A 19,588-nucleotide genomic window follows, 5' to 3' on the forward strand; every position below is an offset into this window, starting at 1 on the left:
ATTGTTATGCAGCTGTACCTATCAGAAAGATTCAGGAGCTGTGCTCCTGTAAGATCCTACTGAATCCAAGGCCTGATCCTGCCCTATGTGTTCCACATTTACAGTGAAAGCGGTTCATGCCGATTCCTGTCATGCACTTCATTTACTGAGCCTTCCTCTTTCTTTTTGCACATGTGCAGTAGCATAGCAACACTATTATATTATCAAGAAAGGCTTGCTTTTTTAAAGTGAGAACCGGGGGGGAGGGGTTTGCCTGTTTCATAAAATAAGGTAACCGATGATCAGTGCAACCTGGGGAAGCATATGTAAAGTGAAAAGCATTTTTGCAGGACAGAAGAAAAGAAAGGCTTTGGGGTGCTGATGCATTGCCATTTATAGAGGAAAATGTGGGTCCCTTCTCTTTTCTCTTGCCGTTAAGAGGCCGCACCATGCACAATACAAGCTAAGGACCCTTTAAATGTGGATCCTTTCTACTTTCCCTTGCCATTGAGTGGCAGCACCATGCAGGATGGAAAATAAGGGTGGAAAACGACACTCAAGAGGTTTTCTAAGATAAAGTAAGGCTGCTCTGCTACTCATTGTTGTGCCATGGCTTAGTTGGTTAAAATGCCTGCCTAGTAAATAGGAGATCTTGGGATCAAATCCCAGCTTGGAGGGGTGGGTGTGGAGAGTTCACTCTCTCACCCAATGATTTTGCAACTCCAGCCTTCACCATATTTACTTGGTTCAGATTTTCTTTTTCCTTTTCTGCTTTATACTTGAAGAGTGTTAGGACTTCATTTAAGAATACTATAGCCTAATAACTGTAGTCAGAGGTCACCAATGGAGCAGAGACATAACATTTGCTTAACACAGTACATAGTGATTTGCGTCAGAGCTGGCTGGTACGGTGACAAAACATGCCTTACTACAAAAAGATTTCATACCATTTCTTTCATTGCTCTTCTCCTTTCAGATGATATCAGTTTGCAAAATAAAAGAGGAGCTTTGCAGGGATCAAGATCCCTTTAAATGCACACAACTCCGAAGTTGTTTAACAGGATCATGGTGCCTTTAAATCATGTATTTGCAAAAATGTTGGGCGGGAATATGACATTTCTCTCCCCCTCATCTGGGATTCAGTCCCAGGATCTCTTGTTTACTAGACAGACACTTTAACCAACTAAGCCACAGTGCTAGAATGAGCAGCCAAGCAGACTTTCTCTCTCTTAAAAAACTTCCAGAGCACTGATTTCCACCCTCCTTTTCCATCCTGCATGGTACTGTCCAGGGCCTTTTTTCTAGAAAAAGCCTAGCAGAAACTCATTTTCATATTAGGCCACACCCCCTGACATCACCATTGGTTAGCATAGGGCATTTTTGTAGAAAAAGCCCAGCAGAAGCTCATTTGTATATTAGGCCACACTCCCTGATGCCAAGCCAGTCGGAACTGTGTTCCTGTGTGTTCCTGTTCAAAAAAAGCCCTCGTACTGTCACTTAAAGGCAAGGGAATGGGAAAGGACCCACATTTAAAGGGTCCTTAGCTTGCGGTGTGCTTTTTAAACGTGGCCCTTATTTTCCATCCTGCTTTTTGTAGTTTTAATGATGTGTAAGTAACTTGCCATTCTCATGCATGTATATGCTTTCACTTGGACAGAAACTTCATGTAATGTAAAGGACAAAATTGCCTTGTAATGCAATTAGTATTGTTGGTTTTATTAATGGTGGGTGTCTCCAGGGCAACCAGGGGGAGGGAGGGCAGTAGGTGGGGAGAACAGGCATCACTGATGACCCCAAATGGTGGCATGGTGGGAAAATAAGTCCGAATACAAGACTTCCTCACTGGGGGAAAAAAGTTGAGATCCAAAGAGAGAAAAACATTGTGAAAAATGGGGATTTGGAAAACATGGGGTAAGGAGGCACTGACTTTGATGCTACTCCTGGGGAGGCAAAAAATTGTGCAGAGAATTTTGCAAACTTCAAATATTTAAGAATGCCAATGCAGGGTTTTGCACTACTGCAGAAATGGTCCACAACAGAGCCATTAATCCAAGTTTTTCTGCAACCACAGGAGGTACATGATGCTGTGGGGAAGCAGGAAAAAAACCCTGTTATCCAGTAGCATTGAACCTGCAGGAAAGAGCCTGTATGGAAATGACCAGGGAATAATAAATGGTAGTCTTACAAAGAACTGGTTTTTATTAGCTTAACTGTAAATAATCTCATCCTTCCTTCAATATTTTGCAAAGGGCCCCTGAATGCTGATGATGTGCACCATGCATTTACTTTTAATTGTTTAATTAATCAATTTGAAAGGAAGAGGATGACACTTTAGTTAATAAATAGTTTGACAGTGCTATTAAAATGTTAATGCCTGCATGCAACAGATGTACAGATATAACATGGATTCACATGTCAGGGAGACAAGACTGGTTGCCATTTACCTGCAGTGCTAAACATACAACTGCCACTACATTCACCAAGTAAGAACCAAACTTTATTTGGCTGATTCCACTGAAATTGACATAATTTGGCACTTGCAGAAGAACACAACCATACAATTATAGAGTGATCACTGGGAAGTCTGTGGCAATGAATTAATGATTTTTTTTTCTCTTAAGGACTGTATCAACTTCAGAAATAACCAACTGATCATTCAGGTGATACATATCATAAATGTTCCCATCATCAAATAGGCTCATGTCCATTGGTGAGGCAGATTCTGAAGCAATCAATCATTTGTGAGGCTGCTTAGATTACTAACTTATTTAGTAATATATATTTAGCAATACCATGCCATTTTTCATAAATAAAGTATACCTAAATCAGGTGACTATATAAAAATACGAATGGTCATTAGTCATATGGAATTAGTTCTGACTCAGTAACTGGCAGCTAACTGATAACTGGTTTATGAATGTATGACAAGACCTTTGTTTTAGCAACAGATATATCTGTTGTTATTCTTTACAATCTGACAATAAGGAAGATAAAAACCTTGGCAACATGGATCACTGAATATGATTATCATGATGCTGATGCTGTTCCACATTTTTAACCTGATGCTGTTCCACATTTTTAAAGAAGCAGGAAAGGTTTCAGATTACAATTATACCAGCAGAACAGGAACCACCACCTCTCCTTGCCTGTCAGACTCAAAAGAATGTTAAAATGCAAGAAAGAAGGCACCGTGAAAACAAATCAGGGCTGAAAGCCTAGATGGAGAGATCAGATGAGCGGATAAAGAGAATGAACATGCAACAAACTTGTCCCACAGAACAATAGCACCCACACAAATTCAGTCTGGGTTGCAATGATTCTTCTGTGGCTAAATAGGGAGTAGACAGCTTGCATAAGACTGTAGCACATGTATGCTCCATCACCTCACTGCAGCATTTGTTAATGAACCATAGATATAAGTTCCATATAATTTGTAATTGCAAACACAATGCTTTTCCATTGGAGTTGGGGTTGGTCTACACACTTCAGAGACATGCAGTACTGAGCAAGCATGTGAGATACTGGTTTGCTCATAGAATTTCACATTTCCATTGTATAAACTATAGCTGCGCAAGCAGGAAACACAACTGTGGTAAGCAGGAAGCTGGCAGCTGAAACCTCAATTCAGCCAGATATCAGTAGTATTATGATTATACAGTATCATAATATGTAATGCATGGACAAAATAATAGGGTCATTTGGTTAACCTGTATTTCATTGGTTAGCCTATATTTCTTTGTCCACATAATGTGTGGACAAAAGGAGAGGATCAATTCTGAATTAAATCACTCATAACAAATGCTCCCTCTAGGCTGTGGAGCCTGGTGAACAAAAATTCTACTTCGTGAGCTATTGGCATGAAAGTTGTGAGCAAGCAATTTGGCTTCTGCATAAATTAGTTTGTTCTGGGGCCATCCTTCCTGAGCTAAGAGGAAAATTTGTGAACTGGAGGCTAAAAAAACTGCGAGCTCACACTAACTCAACTTATAGGGAGCAGAATACAAGTGTTGAGGGGTAACAAATCTTAGCTTTAAAATGAAAGTGACTGTTTACAACAGTAGAAAGTACTCTGCCCGACTAGTACTCCTTCCAAAGAAGTACAGTCTGTACACCTTTGGTAGTGCTTGAGTGTCTAGTATATAAGCTCTTCCTAGCATTCAGAAACTTAACACATACAACCCTCCCCCACACTCTGCCCCTTCACTTGTAGTTTTCACTGCACTCTCTTCATGGGTACAACTTTTATATGCCAATTCACAAGAAAACACTTTTGTTGCTTTAAAATATTTATACCCACAAAAGACAATGCATCCAATCACTCGCATCCCCCTCTTCCCCAGACCTATTACCCGCTCTCCTCCTCTGCTGAAAGTACAGGTTGAAAGGCTTATGGAACAATTCCTCTTGAACAATACTAGTAAAGATGAAATCTCTGTCTCTTCATTACATCACTCATATTTTTAGGTGTACAGCTAACATATTTTATGGGTACATCATAAAATATGAAATGTGAATGTAGCAAACATACATGCACCATGCAGGCAAACTTATCAGCATTATCAGTTCCCTGTGGAGTATGCTTGATGGAAAACAGGGATTGGCCCAGGGAATAATGTGTGAATGGCCCACAAAACAGTCAGTGGCTCAAAGCCAAACCTCCACTACAGGCTTTTCCACATTCTCATTTTGCTTGCTTGTCTGTTCCTGTGGCTTTGGAAGCAGAGAGTGTGTGGGTCTGTTCTGCACGTGTTTTGCTCTCTCTAGTGGCTGATTCTATATTACATTGTTTTATGTCTGGCATTAACTGCAGATCTAGCATAAACTGCAAGTTTAAACGGCAGGTTTTTATTCTAGACATAAAATAATGTAGTTTCAAATTGAAAAATATGTGTGGAACAGGATCTCCCCCCCCCCCCGCCCTGTAACAACAGGAACTCACAAGAGAGGAAAATGAGAATGGGGAAAAGCCCTACATCTAAAATAGTTTCTATTCCCACCTTTGCAGACAAGTAAATCATACCTGCCCTGGTGCCTCCTTTCTCCACTAACCGTAGCAGTCCTTTCTTCTTGAGGATGACACTGCTGCCAATGAGAAAGCTGGAGAAGATGGCCAGAGCCAAGCCGATGTAGAAACCATATTTGTTTTCTACTTGCACCATCCAGTCAGCATCCAAAGTAAGATTTTCTTGAGGTGAGATTGTTGGGCTAGCATTCCCAATGACCTGACAGACTGCCTGCCAAGACAAGCAAGTCAGGGTCAACAAAGAACCTGAGAACATAAGAAGGAAGGGGAGATAATGAAGATTAAGATTTTAATGAATAAATGTTTCTGTGGCTCTGTCTAGCCCACCATCTCTCAGGGAATCATTATTCTTTCCCCCTTCCTTGTGATTTCTAAATCTTCACCAATTTATAATTTCAAGAATTTCGTCGTAAATGTAATAATAAAGTTCTTGTATTTAGGCTGTTTCAAAGACAGGCATGTGAAAAATGGCACCCCAAAACTCTGAAGACACCAGCACTGTTTCTCACTTCTGCCTCCTGTTCTAAATTTTTACTAATCATTCTATCTTCGTTCTGCTGGCCAGCAGATTTAAATGATTTTTTTTGTTTCTTTAGATGTATAACCCAATAGCAGTTTTACAGTTTTGATGTAAATCTAGGGAATTTCAGGAATAGCAGTTTTACAGTTTTGATGTAAATCTAGGGAATTTCAGGAATAGCAATTTTACAGTTTTGATGTAAATCTAGGGAATTTTAGGATTTCAAACACATACTGTGTTGAGATTGATATGGAAGCTTGGAATATGAAGCTCGTAGCTATTGATATGGTTACACTTTATCAAACTCTTCAATCCTTGGAGTGGAACCCAACTCTCTGGTTTACCACAGATCTGGGTGACCTGAAGAGAGGTGGGAGATTTGTAGAATGGCAGTGGTGGGAAATTTATGGACTCAACAGGGTATATATACACACACACACAGTATGTCACAGAAGTGAGTACACCCCCTCACATTTTCTAAATATTTAAGTATATCTTTTCATGTGACAACACTGAAGAAATGACACTTGGCTACAATGTAAAGTAGTGAGTCTACAGTTTGTATAAATGGTCTGGGGCTGTATGAGTGCTGCTGGCACTGGAGAGTTACAATTCATTGAGGGAACCATGAATGCCAACATGTACTATGACATACTGAAGCAGAGCATAATCCCCTCCCTTTGGAGACTGGGCCGCAGGGCAGTATTCCAACATGATGACCCCAAACACGCCTCCAAAATGACCACTGCCTTGCTAAAGAAGCTGAGGGTAAAGGTGATGGACTGGCCAAGCATGTCTCCAGGCCTAAACCCATCAAAGTGACAAATGCACATAAAAGAACCGTATATGACCTGATGCATTTTGGCTTGCAGAAGCCTTCTTCAGAGATCAAATAGTACAAATTACAACATACAACAAAGTCCCTGTTACATTTGTTAATCAATAAACAATTAATATAGGACCCAAAATGGAATATTCCAATCTGGAACTGAATGACATAATTTTTTGGAAGGCCACAGATGTATCTGGCCATATGTCAGCAACAATTATATATACAGGAAATAGTAATTCAGTTACAGATTAGCCATTATAAAAAGCCTTTTATTGCCTTGGGCCATTGTATCTGCAGGACACAGCATGGGGGAGATTGCAGGATATCATATCTCCCCCATGCTCCACCATTACTGTCACGGCCCGAGTCTCTGACACGAAGCTGCGGCTGCTATCGTCCTGGCAACGAGCCAGGACCTCTCGCAGACAGCTCAGGCGAAGCACAGGGAGTGGTCGTAAAACAGTCCAGTTGATTGATAACGTAAACAGGCAGGCTGGAGGGTGAGACGGAAGCTTGGTCAGGGAAGCCGAGAGTCAGAAACCGGGGAGCCGAGCCGAAAGTCAGAAGCCGGGAAACAGAGCCGAGAGTCAGAAGCCGGGAAGCAAAGCCGAGATCAAACGATACCTAAGCCAGTCCGATAAGCAAAGCCAGAGTCCAGAATACCAGTCTATGAGTCAGGCCGGGTCAGGAATGCACAGGTTCTGTCCGAAGCAAGGGGTGCGAGACGCAGACACATCCAAGGGTGTTCGCTTGTTGCCAGCACAGTTTGGCCTGAGGCCAGGATCCCAGATATACTGCTGGCTAATTGGCTCGTTAGAACTCCGGGCTCAGATCTCTTCTAGCCCGCATGCGCGCCTCTCTACGCCTGTTCCTGAATTCCAGGCGTCTCCTCTCGCGCAGGCGGGCCCCAGGTGTTGGTGAGTCTGGGGGAGATGAGCTAGTACCTGGTGTGGCCAGATTGGTTTCAGGTGGCCCCTGCTGCTGGCTGGCTCCTTCAGGACTTACGTCCTCTGTTGCTGAAGGCATCTGCACAGCAGGGGCGGGGTCAGAAGCAGGCACCTGCTCTGAGTCAGCAGGGGCAGGCATGACACTATCCCCCCCCGCAGGCCCCCCCTCATCCAAGCCGCCTGGCTTATCTGGGTAGGCCTCATGAAACTGCCGGAGCAGGTCAGGGGTATGCAGGTGGGCAGCCGGTTCCCAGGAGCGATCCTCGGGAGGGTAGCCTTCCCAGTCCACCAGGTACTGGAGTTGACCTCGGTGCAGCCGGGAGTCTAGGATCTGGTGGACTTCAAACTCTTCCTCATCGTCCACCAGCACCGGTGGTGGAGGCGGTGGTGGAACGTCCCTGTTTGGGTCCGGCGCTGCCGCTGGTTGGAGGAGGGAGCGGTGGAATACGGGGTGTATCCGGAGGTGGGCCGGAAGGCGTAGGCGGAATGCCACGGGGTTGACTTGCGCCTCTACGGGGAAGGGCCCGATGAACCGATCGGTTAGCTTGGAGGACCGGCCAGGAGTCCGGAGGTACCGGGTCGAGAGCCAGACAGAATCTCCGACCTTGAGGGGGGCTCCGTCCTGGCGATGTCGGTCCGCGGCCAGTTTGTAAGCGTCCTTGGCGCGCTGGAGCTGGGTGCGCAGGAGGGCGTGGAGCGCGTGGAGTTCCTCAAGTCGGTCGGTGGCTGCGGGAACGTTGGCGGAGGGGCCGAGCGGAGGGAAGAATCGGGGGTGCAGTCCATAGTTGGCGGCAAACGGCGTGGTCCGCGTAGAGCTGTGGACTGCGTTGTTATACGCGAACTCTGCCAGGGGTAGCAGAGTGGCCCAGTTGTCTTGCTGATAGCTGGTATAGCAGCGCAAGTACTGCTCCAAGGTGGCGTTGGTCCGCTCGGTCTGCCCGTCGGTCTGGGGATGGTAGGCGGAAGACAGGTGTAGTTCTGTCCCCAAACCGTGCTGGAAGGCCTGCCAAAAGCGGGATGTGAATTGTGGGCCCCGATCCGAGATGACCTGTGTGGGTAACCCGTGCAGGCGGAAGACGTGGTTTAGGTACAGCTGGGCAGTCTCCGGCCCGGATGGTACTCTGGCACAGGGGACGAAGTGGGCCATTTTGGTGAACAGGTCCACCACAACGAAAATGCAGGTGTGGCCCTGGGATCGTGGCAGGTCTACGATAAAGTCCATGGACACCACGTCCCAGGGACCGGCGGGAGTCGGCAGGGGTTGCAGGAGACCGGAGGGCTTGGCCGGTACGTTCTTGGCTCGGCGGCAGACCTCGCAAGACGCCACGTAGCGACTAACGTCCGCTCGGACGCGAGGCCACCAGAAGTCCCGGGTCAACAGATGGGCGGTCTTGTGCTGCCCGAAGTGCCCAGCCGGGGGGGCATCGTGGGCCAGCCGGAGGATGCGGGATCGGAGAGGCCCGGGAGGGACGTACAACTGCTCCCGATGGTAGAGCAGCCCATCCCGGGTGGATAGTTCTCCGGCAGGGTCTTGCTGCGGTTCCTGCAGGTGTTTCTGCGCCCACGGGTCGGTGTCTTGGCTGGCCTGTATCTCGGCCACCAGGGCGGGTGCGGTCAGAGTGGCGGCAAAGACCGAGGGTGGCAGAATACTAGCCCTGGGGGCTTCGGTGGCACTAGAGGTGTTATAGTCCGGCCGGCGGGACAGAGCGTCGGCTCTCTGGTTCTGGGAGTGCGGGACGTAGGTGATGGTAAAGTCAAATCGTGAGAAGAACAGGGACCACCGGATCTGCCGCTGGTTCAGCCGGCGGGTGGTCTGCAAATGTTCCAGGTTACGATGGTCGGTGAAGACTTGGACCGGATGCCTGGCCCCCTCAAGGTGGTGGCGCCAGACCTCAAAGGCCACCTTGATAGCCAGGAGCTCTCTCTCCCAAATGGTGTAATTGCGTTCGGCAGCCGAGAGCTGCCGGGAGTAGTAGGCGCAGGGCTGCCATGGCTGGCTAGGCTCGTCCCGCTGGGAGAGCACGGCTCCGAGGGCCACATTGGAGGCGTCTGCTTCCACCATGAAGGGCAAGCTCGGGTCAGGGTACCGCAGAAGGGGACTGGAGGAAAAACTCTGCTTGAGCTGGCGGAAGGCCCGGTCGGCTTCGGGGGTCCATTGAAAGGGCTCCTTCGGTCGGAGGAGTCTGGTCAAGGGCTTGGTGAGGTCGGCGTAGCCCGCGATGAATTGCCTGTAATAATTGGCGAAGCCCAGGAGGCGCTGGATGTCCTTCCGACTTCGAGGGGCCTGCCATTGAAGGATGGCGTCGACCTTCCGCGGATCCATCTGGGTTCCCTGGGGGGAAATGATGTGCCCCAGGAACTCAACGGACTGGAGGTGGAAAGCACATTTCTCCAGCTTGGCATACAGGCGATTGGCTCGGAGTCGCTGTAGCACCTGGCGGACGTGGTGGATGTGCTCCTGTTCGGATGCAGAGTAGACCAAGATGTCATCTAAATAAATGATCAGGAACCGGTCTAGCAGGTCACGGAAAACGTCATTCATAAAATGTTGGAAGACGGCGGGGGCATTGGTGAGCCCAAAGGGCATGACCAGATGTTCGTATTGGCCATACCTGGTGCCAAAAGCGGTCTTCCACTCATCCCCGGCTTTGATACGAACCAAGTTGTAGGCCCCGCGAAGGTCGAGCTTGGTGTAGATCGTGGCCCCTTTGACGCGGTCGAGGAGCTCAGGGATCAGTGGGAGCGGGTAGCGGTTCCGAATGGTAATCTTATTGAGGGCCCGGTAGTCGTTGCAGAGTCGCAGGTCCCCGGTCTTCTTCTTAACGAACAGGACAGGTGAAGACAGGGGCGAGGTGGAGGGTCTAATGAACCCTCGGGCCAAGTTCTTGTCCAAGTACTCCCGGAGGGCAGCCAGTTCCGGGTCTGCCATGGGGTACAGGCGGCCTGCGGGTAGCGGAGCGCCGGGCACCAGGTCGATGGCGCAATCGTAGGGCCGATGTGGGGGAAGCTGGTCTGCTTCCTTCTCATTGAAGACGTCCGCGAACTCCTGGTAGGGAGTTGGGAGTGTGGTGGCGGCCCCCAGGAGGCTGGTGGTGCGTGGGGAACCGGGTTGGTTGACAGGCGGCACCTGAGTCGAGTCGGGTGGTAGCGGGGAACAGGGTGCGAGGGTACTCGAAAAACTCAGTTCACGTTGCACCCAGTCCACATGGGGGTTGTGGGCTTGCAGCCAGGACAGGCCCAAGATAACAGGGAAGCGTGGCATGCGGGCCAAATCGAAGGTCTGCTTCCCTTGGCGCTGTTGGACCCACAAAACGAGTGGTAGAGTTTCGTGGCGGACCGGCCCCGAACGCAGCAGACGACCATCCACTGCCTCGACCAGTGTAGGAGTTCCCTTTTCCCGAACGGGGACGCCATGCTCCTTGGCAAAGTGGCTGTCCATGTAGCAGCAGGCAGCCCCTGAGTCCAACATGGCATGGACGAAGATCCACCGGTCGTCGGGAAGCTGCAGGCGGATCGGGACCAGGAACGGGGTGGGTGGTGGATGGACGGAGCTAGAGGACCTCAAGGAGTGCCCCAGGCCAGGAGATCCGGCTAGACCTGGGGCTGGCCTTTTACCGAGGCAGCGGAGCTCGGGGTGCGCTTTGATTTGGCCGGGCAGGAGCTTGCAAAATGCCCGTCCCCTCCACAATACAGGCACAGGTTGTGGGTGCGCCGTCGGTTCTTCTCCTCGGGGGTCAGGCGAGGGCGGGCGCCGCCCAGCTGCATGGGTTCTACAGCCGGCGGTAAAGCTGGGGTACCTGGAACGGGAGCCGCCGGGGGGGGCCTTGTTGGAGTAGCGCCCCTCTTCTGCCTCTGGCGCCGACCTTGCAGTCGCCCATCAATGCGTAGACACAGCAGGATCAGGTCCTGGAGGGCGGCTGGGCGGTCGGTGCGTGCCAGTTCGTCCAGGACGGCATCCGAGAGGCCTTCAGTGTACTGGTCCACCAAGGCAGCTTCATTCCAGGCCAGGTCTTGAGCCAGCAGCTGGAACTCTGTGGTATACTGAGACACAGAGTTCTGGCCTTGGTGCAGAGCCCGTATCTTGCGATTAGCTGTCTCAGCACGCACAGGGTTGGCATAGGCGGCCTGGAAGTGTGCCTTGAACCGTGTGTAGTCTGCTAGCAGCGGCGAGGGCTCTAGCAGCAGAGGAGTGGCCCACTTGGCCGCTGGCCCTTTAAGCAGGCTCAGGATAAAACAGACTTTTGTTTTGTCTGTAGGGAAGTCGCCCTGCCTTATCTCCATGTATAGTTCACACTGGGCGAGGAAGGCAGGGAACTCTTCCAGGTTTCCTGCGAATTTCTCAGGAATGCTCACCGGGCAGCGAGAGCGGGGAGCGGCGGCGGCAGCCAAGGCCACGGCATTGGACGCAGTCTGCTGCTGCAGAGTAATCACCGCTTGGGTTAATTGCTGCACCTGGTCTAGGAGCCCCGGCAAGGGGTCCATGCCTTCTGCCGCTTGGTCCGTCATGAGCGTGCCTGGTGAGTTTTGGGTGCTGGCAAGCTGTCACGGCCCGAGTCTCTGACACGAAGCTGCGGCTGCTATCGTCCTGGCAACGAGCCAGGACCTCTCGCAGACAGCTCAGGCGAAGCACAGGGAGTGGTCGTAAAACAGTCCAGTTGATTGATAACGTAAACAGGCAGGCTGGAGGGTGAGACGGAAGCTTGGTCAGGGAAGCCGAGAGTCAGAAACCGGGGAGCCGAGCCGAAAGTCAGAAGCCGGGAAACAGAGCCGAGAGTCAGAAGCCGGGAAGCAAAGCCGAGATCAAACGATACCTAAGCCAGTCCGATAAGCAAAGCCAGAGTCCAGAATACCAGTCTATGAGTCAGGCCGGGTCAGGAATGCACAGGTTCTGTCCGAAGCAAGGGGTGCGAGACGCAGACACATCCAAGGGTGTTCGCTTGTTGCCAGCACAGTTTGGCCTGAGGCCAGGATCCCAGATATACTGCTGGCTAATTGGCTCGTTAGAACTCCGGGCTCAGATCTCTTCTAGCCCGCATGCGCGCCTCTCTACGCCTGTTCCTGAATTCCAGGCGTCTCCTCTCGCGCAGGCGGGCCCCAGGTGTTGGTGAGTCTGGGGGAGATGAGCTAGTACCTGGTGTGGCCAGATTGGTTTCAGGTGGCCCCTGCTGCTGGCTGGCTCCTTCAGGACTTACGTCCTCTGTTGCTGAAGGCATCTGCACAGCAGGGGCGGGGTCAGAAGCAGGCACCTGCTCTGAGTCAGCAGGGGCAGGCATGACAATTACAGCATCACTAGGATTGCCAGGTGAGTCAGACAAGCTGGTGGAGGACTTACCAGGAGGCTCTGGGAGAGGGGAGGGAAGAAGCATGATTGAACTCCAAAGTGAATTTAGGATGAGCTGGTCATCACATTTAAAGGGGCCACAGTCCTTTAAATACCTTCTCATCACTGGAAAAAATGGATGAAGGCACCTTCTTTTGGGGCTCATAAAATTGGACACCCTGGCCCAATCTTTTCGAAATGAAACAAGAGAGAGGCACCAGTAGCTATGCTGAAAATTTGGTGCCTCTAGCTCAAAATACAGCTTCCCCAGAGTCCCAGATACCCCCAGATTGATTCTTCATTATACCCTATGGAGACCCTATGCCCATTCCCCCTGCTTTCTGATAGCCCTGAAGTGGGGGAGGGGCTCCGAACCAGGGCATCCCCCACTTCCAACTGGGGATTGGTAACTCTAAGCTTCACTCAGCTGAGCAAGGCCTTCTGCAGGTGCCACTCTGTAAATAAGCAAGAATGATCAAAAACTGCCCATGCACATGCATTGTCTACTGTTGCTCCCAGCATATGAAATGGCCTGCCTGGTAAAATCAGGAAGTTTCTCACTCAACTGGTATTTCACAAATTATGTAGAACTGAATTATTCAGAAGGATATTTTTACTAAGGTAATGTGACTTTATTATAACCAAATCATTCAGGAGGAAAGCTCTAATAAAGGGAAGAGACTGTGGACTATGATATTGTGTACACTGTGCACTACCTGCATGTATTGTCCAACTACGTAATTTCTGCATCGTTTAACATGTCATGTTCATGCTTATGTGTTTTTTTTAGATTTCTGTTTTGTTTCGGATTTCTGCAACCCTACTGTATATTGGATGCCCCACCCTATTTATTGCATTGACTATGGAAAAATGCTTGCTTAACAGAAGATATTTACAGGATAAATAGTTTTTGTCTGTCTCTTGGGAAGAACTGTGTGCTAAAAACAGTAGGTTGAGAGAGGCACCAGTGCTTGACAACATGAAAAAGATCAATCTATATAAAATAGATTATCTTCAATAAAATTGATTATCTTCAATACAATCTATATACAAATATACAATTCTGTCCAAATAAACCCTATTAAATCAGTAGTATAATTCCAATGTAACCCAGTCTTGTAGTATGCTTGTAGATGGATGATTACCATATTAAATAAAAACAATAACCATTTATTTTATTTTATTTTATTTTATTTATTTTCTTTACTTTCCATTTATATCCTGCCCATTCTAAATGGACTCAGGGCAGCTAACAATCATATAAAAACCAACATCTCAATTTCAAATATAAAACAATAGGACAGTCAGTTATAATTTAAAACAAATTAAACAAAGTATTGATGCTATACAGAGTATACAATTTATCTGTTGGTGTTCCTTCTGGTGGAGTTGCCAAGTAGCATAAAAGCGGCAGCCTTCTCCCCTAGTTGTTATAGGCCTGTTTAAAAAGTTCAGTTTTACGAGCTCTGCGGAATTGGGAGAGATCCCGCAGAGCTCTTATGGCCTCGAGCGCATTCCACAGCATTGGTGCTGCCACTGAGAAGGCCCTGGCCTGTGCAAAGTCCAATCTGGCCTCCCTTGGTCCAGGGATGGACAATAGATTTTTAGTTCCTGAACGCAGTGCTCTCTGGGGAACATATGGGGAAAGGCAGTCCCTTAGATAGACAGGTCCTCGGCCATAAAGGGCTTTAAAGGTCAATACTAGCACTTTGAAACGGACTTGGAACACAATAGGCAGCCAGTGCAGCTCTTTCAGCACTGGTTGAATGTGCTCCCATCTCGGGAGTTCCATTAACAACTGTGCTACAGCATTCTGCACTAGCTGTAGTCTCCGAGTCAGAGTCAAAGGCAGCCCCATGTAGAGGGCATTACAGTAGTCTATTCTCGAGGTGACCATAGCATGGATCACCATTGCTAAGTCACAGTGCTCCAGAAAAGGGGCCAACTGTCATACTGGCTGCAGATGGAAAAAGGCGGACTTGACAGTGGTTGCTACCTGTGCCTCCATAGACAAGGAGGACTCCAGGAGCACTCCCAGGCTCTTGACCTTCGGGGTTGAAATTAGTGGCACCCCATTAAAAGCCAGCAAGGGGATCTCCCTTCCTGGACCACCGCAGCTCAGATAGAGAACCTCCATCTTTGTCGGATTCAACTTCAGTTGACTCAGTCTGAGCCAAGGTGTAATGGCTTGTAATGCCAGGTCTAAGTTGTCTGGGACGCAGCCAGATCAGCCACCCATCAATAGATAGAGCTGGGTGACATCCACATATTGGTGACACCCCAGCACATACCTCCTGACAATCTGGGCAAGGGGGTGCATGTAGATGTTAAATAACATCAGGGACAGAACTACCCCTTGTGGCACACCATAGATGACTAGGTGCCTCCAGAACGATTCTTCCCCTATCACCACCCTTTGTCCCCGACCTTGGAGGAAAGAGACCAGCCATTGCAAGGCAGATCCTCAAATCTCCACGTCAGTAAGGCGGCTAGACAGTAGCTGGTGGTCAACCGTATCAAATGTGGCTGACAGTTCTAACAACAACAGCACTACTGAGCCGCCTTGATCCAGATGTCGCAGGAGGTCATCCATGAGGGCAACCAAAACTATCTCCATCCCATGACCTGGACGAAAGCTGGACTGGAATGGATCCAGTGCAGATGTGTCATCCAGGAACCCTTGAAACTGAGTCGCCACAGCCCACTCTATAACCTTACCCCAAAAGGGTAAGTTTGACACCGGCCAATAGTTCGCCAATTCGGCCAGGTTTGCAGTTGACTTTTTTAAAAGGGGGCGTACCACAGCCTCTTTCAGAGGTGTGGGAAAGATCCCCTCTAAAAGGGATCAGTTGATAATCACCTGTAATGGTTCACATAGCGTCGCCTGGCTGGTTTTGACCAGCCAAGGCGGGCACGGATCCAACCCACAGGTGGTAGGGCGCACAGTGAGAAGGGTCCTGTTGACTTCTTTCAGACTGAGTGGAGTGAAGGAATCCAAAAATGGACCAGAAGACATGCTCGGTGCCTCGAGTTCACTCACTGTATCAAGTGTGGCGGGCAAGTCATATCGGAGTGACGAGACCTTATCTGCGAAAAAATTCGCAAAAGCCTCTCAGCCTATTTCCAGTTTCCTAATATTTTGTTTACCTTGTGGTAAGGTTGTTAATGACCTATAAGATGTTCTCGTCACTTCATCAGGAGTACGTCGCCACTGCCTCTCTAGTCGTCGTAGTCGCCACTTCATAGATCGTAGCTCCAGGGTATACCACAGTGCCAGTAGTGAGCGGGGATGAAGGAGCGACTCGTCAATAGCTGTGAAGAGCTGGTTGTTCCAGGTCTCCGCAAGGTCATCCAATTAGTCGTCAGAGGGCCAGGTATCCCACAAAGCCATCTGAAACCACATAGAGTCCATCTGGCTTCGAGAGCGAGCCAAAACCTGCTTGCCGCCTAAACAGGGCAGGAACAGGATATTCACACAGGCCCTCAGGAGGCAGGAGCGCCCGGAAGGAGTAAGCCTCCTGTATGAAGAAAGCCAGTCCTCAGTGTGAGTGGCAAAGACTGAACGACAGTTTACTATTTTTATGATTTGAGAAGCCTGACCATAGGGCTACAAGCATTCCTAATGCCAAGTAGGCACTGCCTGCCTGTCCAAAGTTTCTGAATATTTCTAAAGCCTGCCTGTTTATATTTGTTCAGCCTACCAATCTCCATGCTTAGAGATTATTTAGTCATCCTCCTGCCTGCCAACTGATTTGTTTTTACTACCGTCTAATCAAAATTATTTTATCCCTCTTCCTTGCTTTTTGTGAACCAATAAATATTCTTTTGGTTATTGACTTTAAAACATCTGGTGCCTAGTTTTTGTTTTCTGACAAAGTTTTCAGAGTGTGTGCCTGAGGTACTGGGGGTGGTGGTGACTGGAGAAAAAAATTATAGTGGTCCCCCCCTCAAGCTGACCCTTACTGGTTCCTTACAGGCATGGACCTGGAAAGACAAGCCTCTGATTGTATTGTCAACTAAATTACCATTTCTCCTTCTGTCTTTGTTGAAGAGGCAACATCACAAGTCTATCACTTCAATATACAACTGGAGAATCATGCCAAAACACACACCCAATATTACAAAACAAAACCCCACAGAATTCATCACACAAACTTACCATTCCAAAAGGACACTCACATCTCAAACACTTCATTAGGCAAAGTTTCACAAGCTGGTATGTCCCGGAGGAGATTCCAGTGTCTCCACACTATTCTCCTCAAGGTATTGGCAAACAGAGAGTACTCTAAAGCACAAAAAAAAGTATTGCCCAATTCTCTGGTTTGCATTTTAAATAGTGAGTTGTGAAGCTTTGCCTTTTGTGGGCTTGAGATGCGCTAGGGACATCAAGGATTTATTAGTGCATTCAGACATAATTGCAAAACCTGTATTTACAGATAAGACAGAGCGACATTTCCCAAGTGGGAAGTGCATCGTATGCCCGTTGGTTTGGCAAACTAAGGAATTTGTACACCCTACAGATAGTAGCATGAGAGTATCTTTAAAATTCTTCAGTAATTGTAACAGCAGGTCTATGTCTATTGTTTGGTGTATTTTTGCCAGGTCTATGTGGGGAGCACAACTAGACAGATCAAAATTAGGGTCCTTGAACACTGCTCTCACATTAAGAACCAAAATATGAATGCCTCTTTGACAGAACATTTTATTTCATCCAAACATACAGTAGATGACATGAAGTTCTATGTATTGTACAAATAACAAAGTAGACCAGGTGTGAGTGTGGATGAACGCAAGGTCCTTTTACAGGAGGAACCCTTTTGTACACCCTCCAATAGAAAGAGTACAGGTGTTTGTAATTAATAGTATTTAGGTCATGATGTGGTTTGTGTGAGTTGAGAATTTACTCCAATAAAGTGTTTGAGATGTTAGTGTCCTTTTGGAATGGTAAATTTGTGTGATGAATTCTGTGGGTTTTTGCTCTTACAGATTGGGTAAATGTGTATGTTGGCATGATTCCCTGGTTGTATATTGTAGCGAAAGACTTATGGCGACAAAGACAGAAGGAGAAATGGTAATTTAGTCAATAATTCTGTCAGAGGCTTATCTTTCCAGGTCCATGCACTACTGAGGAATAATAAGTGAGAACCACACACCATCTCAGTTCTGGTATAAGTCTTTATTACGCTTCAGAGCTGCAGAGTACTTTATAGGAAGAATTTGCAAGAAGTGGAAACACAGTACATGGACCTTCTTCACATTGGACTTGACAGAGTGAAGCAGTCTTTGCCAACAATGCCTTAGTGTCAGAACTTAAGAACTTCAAACGGATCCCATACTTGGTTACAAAGTTAGGATTTTATTGGAGAGAACTAAGCACTGGAAAAGGCAAGATAACAGTGATGGCGAGAGCCAGCACCAGCACAATTTTATACACGTAAAGCAAACATCTCACAAAGCCACAATTCACACCGTTACAGGCACATCTGTCTTCTCACCATCACTATCAGTAGAGAGGATGCCTCCCTACTCCGAAGGCCATGCTGCTCGGCTTCAAAGGGTCCCAGTGTGAGAATGTGCAGAGACATAACATAACTCATTCTACAACCCCAAATATTTTGGATACCAGTGGGGCAAGGTTAATTACTATTCAAGCACTTTGGGTCAAGCAAGGGTTACAACATGGAGTCAGTTTGGTTCAGTAACACAGCAGCTCTAAGGTACAGTAAGAATACATTACAGCATTGGTCACATTATAGGGAACCAGCAGTAAAGATACAAGTTCTGACATACTGCCCCCCCTAAGCGCCCCCTCCCGCGGGGCCCGCCTTGGGCTTGTGCGGGTACAGTAGGTGAAACTTTTTCAGCAGTTGCGGAGCGGCTACGTTCGGAGATTCGACCCACTCGTCACAGCTCGGGGGGAAGTGTTTCCACCTGATCAAATAATACAGTTTCCCCCATTTGACTTTGGAGTCCAGGATTTCCTGGACCTCATGGTGACTCTGACCCCTCACTGTCGTCGGAGGGGGCGGTGGGGCCCTGGGATGGAAGGACGTAGCACCAGGGTCTTTCCGAAGCAAGCTGCAATGAAAAACAGGATGGATCTTACTTAGAGATTTGGGCAGTTCTAGTTCCACGGTCACTTTGTTTATTACCCTTTTTATTTTGAAAGGCCCAAGAAACTTCAGTGCGAGTTTGCGACAGGGCTGGGGAAGGGGAAGGTTTTTTGTGGACAGGAAAACTGTATCCCCCACCTTCAGGTCCCACTCTGGGGAGTGTTTTTTGTCAAACTGCTTTTTGTAGGCTTTTTTCGCTTCCTCCAGGTTTTCCTGAATACCCTTCCAGCCTTCACGGAGGCCCTCCCACCATTGTTGACAGGATGTGGGTTCGGCCGGGCTGGCGGGGAGGGCGAGAGTGGGAAACGGCTTGCCCTCGTAACCATTGATAATTTGAAAAGGGGAGGTTTTGGTTGAGCTATGGAGGCTATTGTTGTAGCCATATTCTGCAAAGGGGAGGAGATCCACCCAGTTGGTTTGTTGGAAATTAATGAAGCAGCGGAGGTACTGTTCCAGAAGGCCATTAACCCTCTCCGTCTGTCCGTCCGACTGGGGGTGGTAGGCAGAGCTCAGACCTTGCTCGATGCCAGCGAGTTTGCAGAACTCCCGCCAGAAGTTGGCAACGAACTGCGTTCCGCGGTCGCTAATGACCTTGTCTGGGAACGAGTGTAGGCGGACAATGTGGGTGAAAAAGAGCTGGGCAAGTTTTTTGGCCGTGGGTAGTTTTTTGCACGGGATGAAGTGGGCTTGCTTTGAAAATGTATCGACTACGACCAGGATGACTGTTTTGCCCTGTGAAGGTGGGAGTTCAACAATGAAGTCCATGGAGACTACCGACCACGGTCGGGTGGCTGTGGGAAGGGGAACCAGGTGGCCCGGGGGTTTACCCCCCCTTCTTTTCGCCATGAGGCAGG

At 48.3% G+C, this 19,588-nt stretch overlaps 1 protein-coding gene across 1 annotated transcript in view; it reads right to left on the reverse strand.

Annotated features, from left to right (window-relative positions):
- NIPAL4 (NIPA like domain containing 4) overlaps positions 1–19,588 on the reverse strand; it is a 63,638-nt gene that overhangs the window by 7,318 nt on the left and 36,732 nt on the right. The window contains exon 2 of the mRNA XM_060240244.1: positions 5,000–5,248. Within this exon, the coding sequence (XP_060096227.1) occupies positions 5,000–5,248 (249 nt within the window). The remainder of the gene's footprint in view (positions 1–4,999; positions 5,249–19,588) is intronic.

The sequence above is a fragment of the Heteronotia binoei genome, chromosome 5 (assembly GCF_032191835.1).
Source record: "Heteronotia binoei isolate CCM8104 ecotype False Entrance Well chromosome 5, APGP_CSIRO_Hbin_v1, whole genome shotgun sequence".
NCBI classification, from domain to species: Eukaryota; Metazoa; Chordata; class Lepidosauria; order Squamata; family Gekkonidae; genus Heteronotia; species Heteronotia binoei.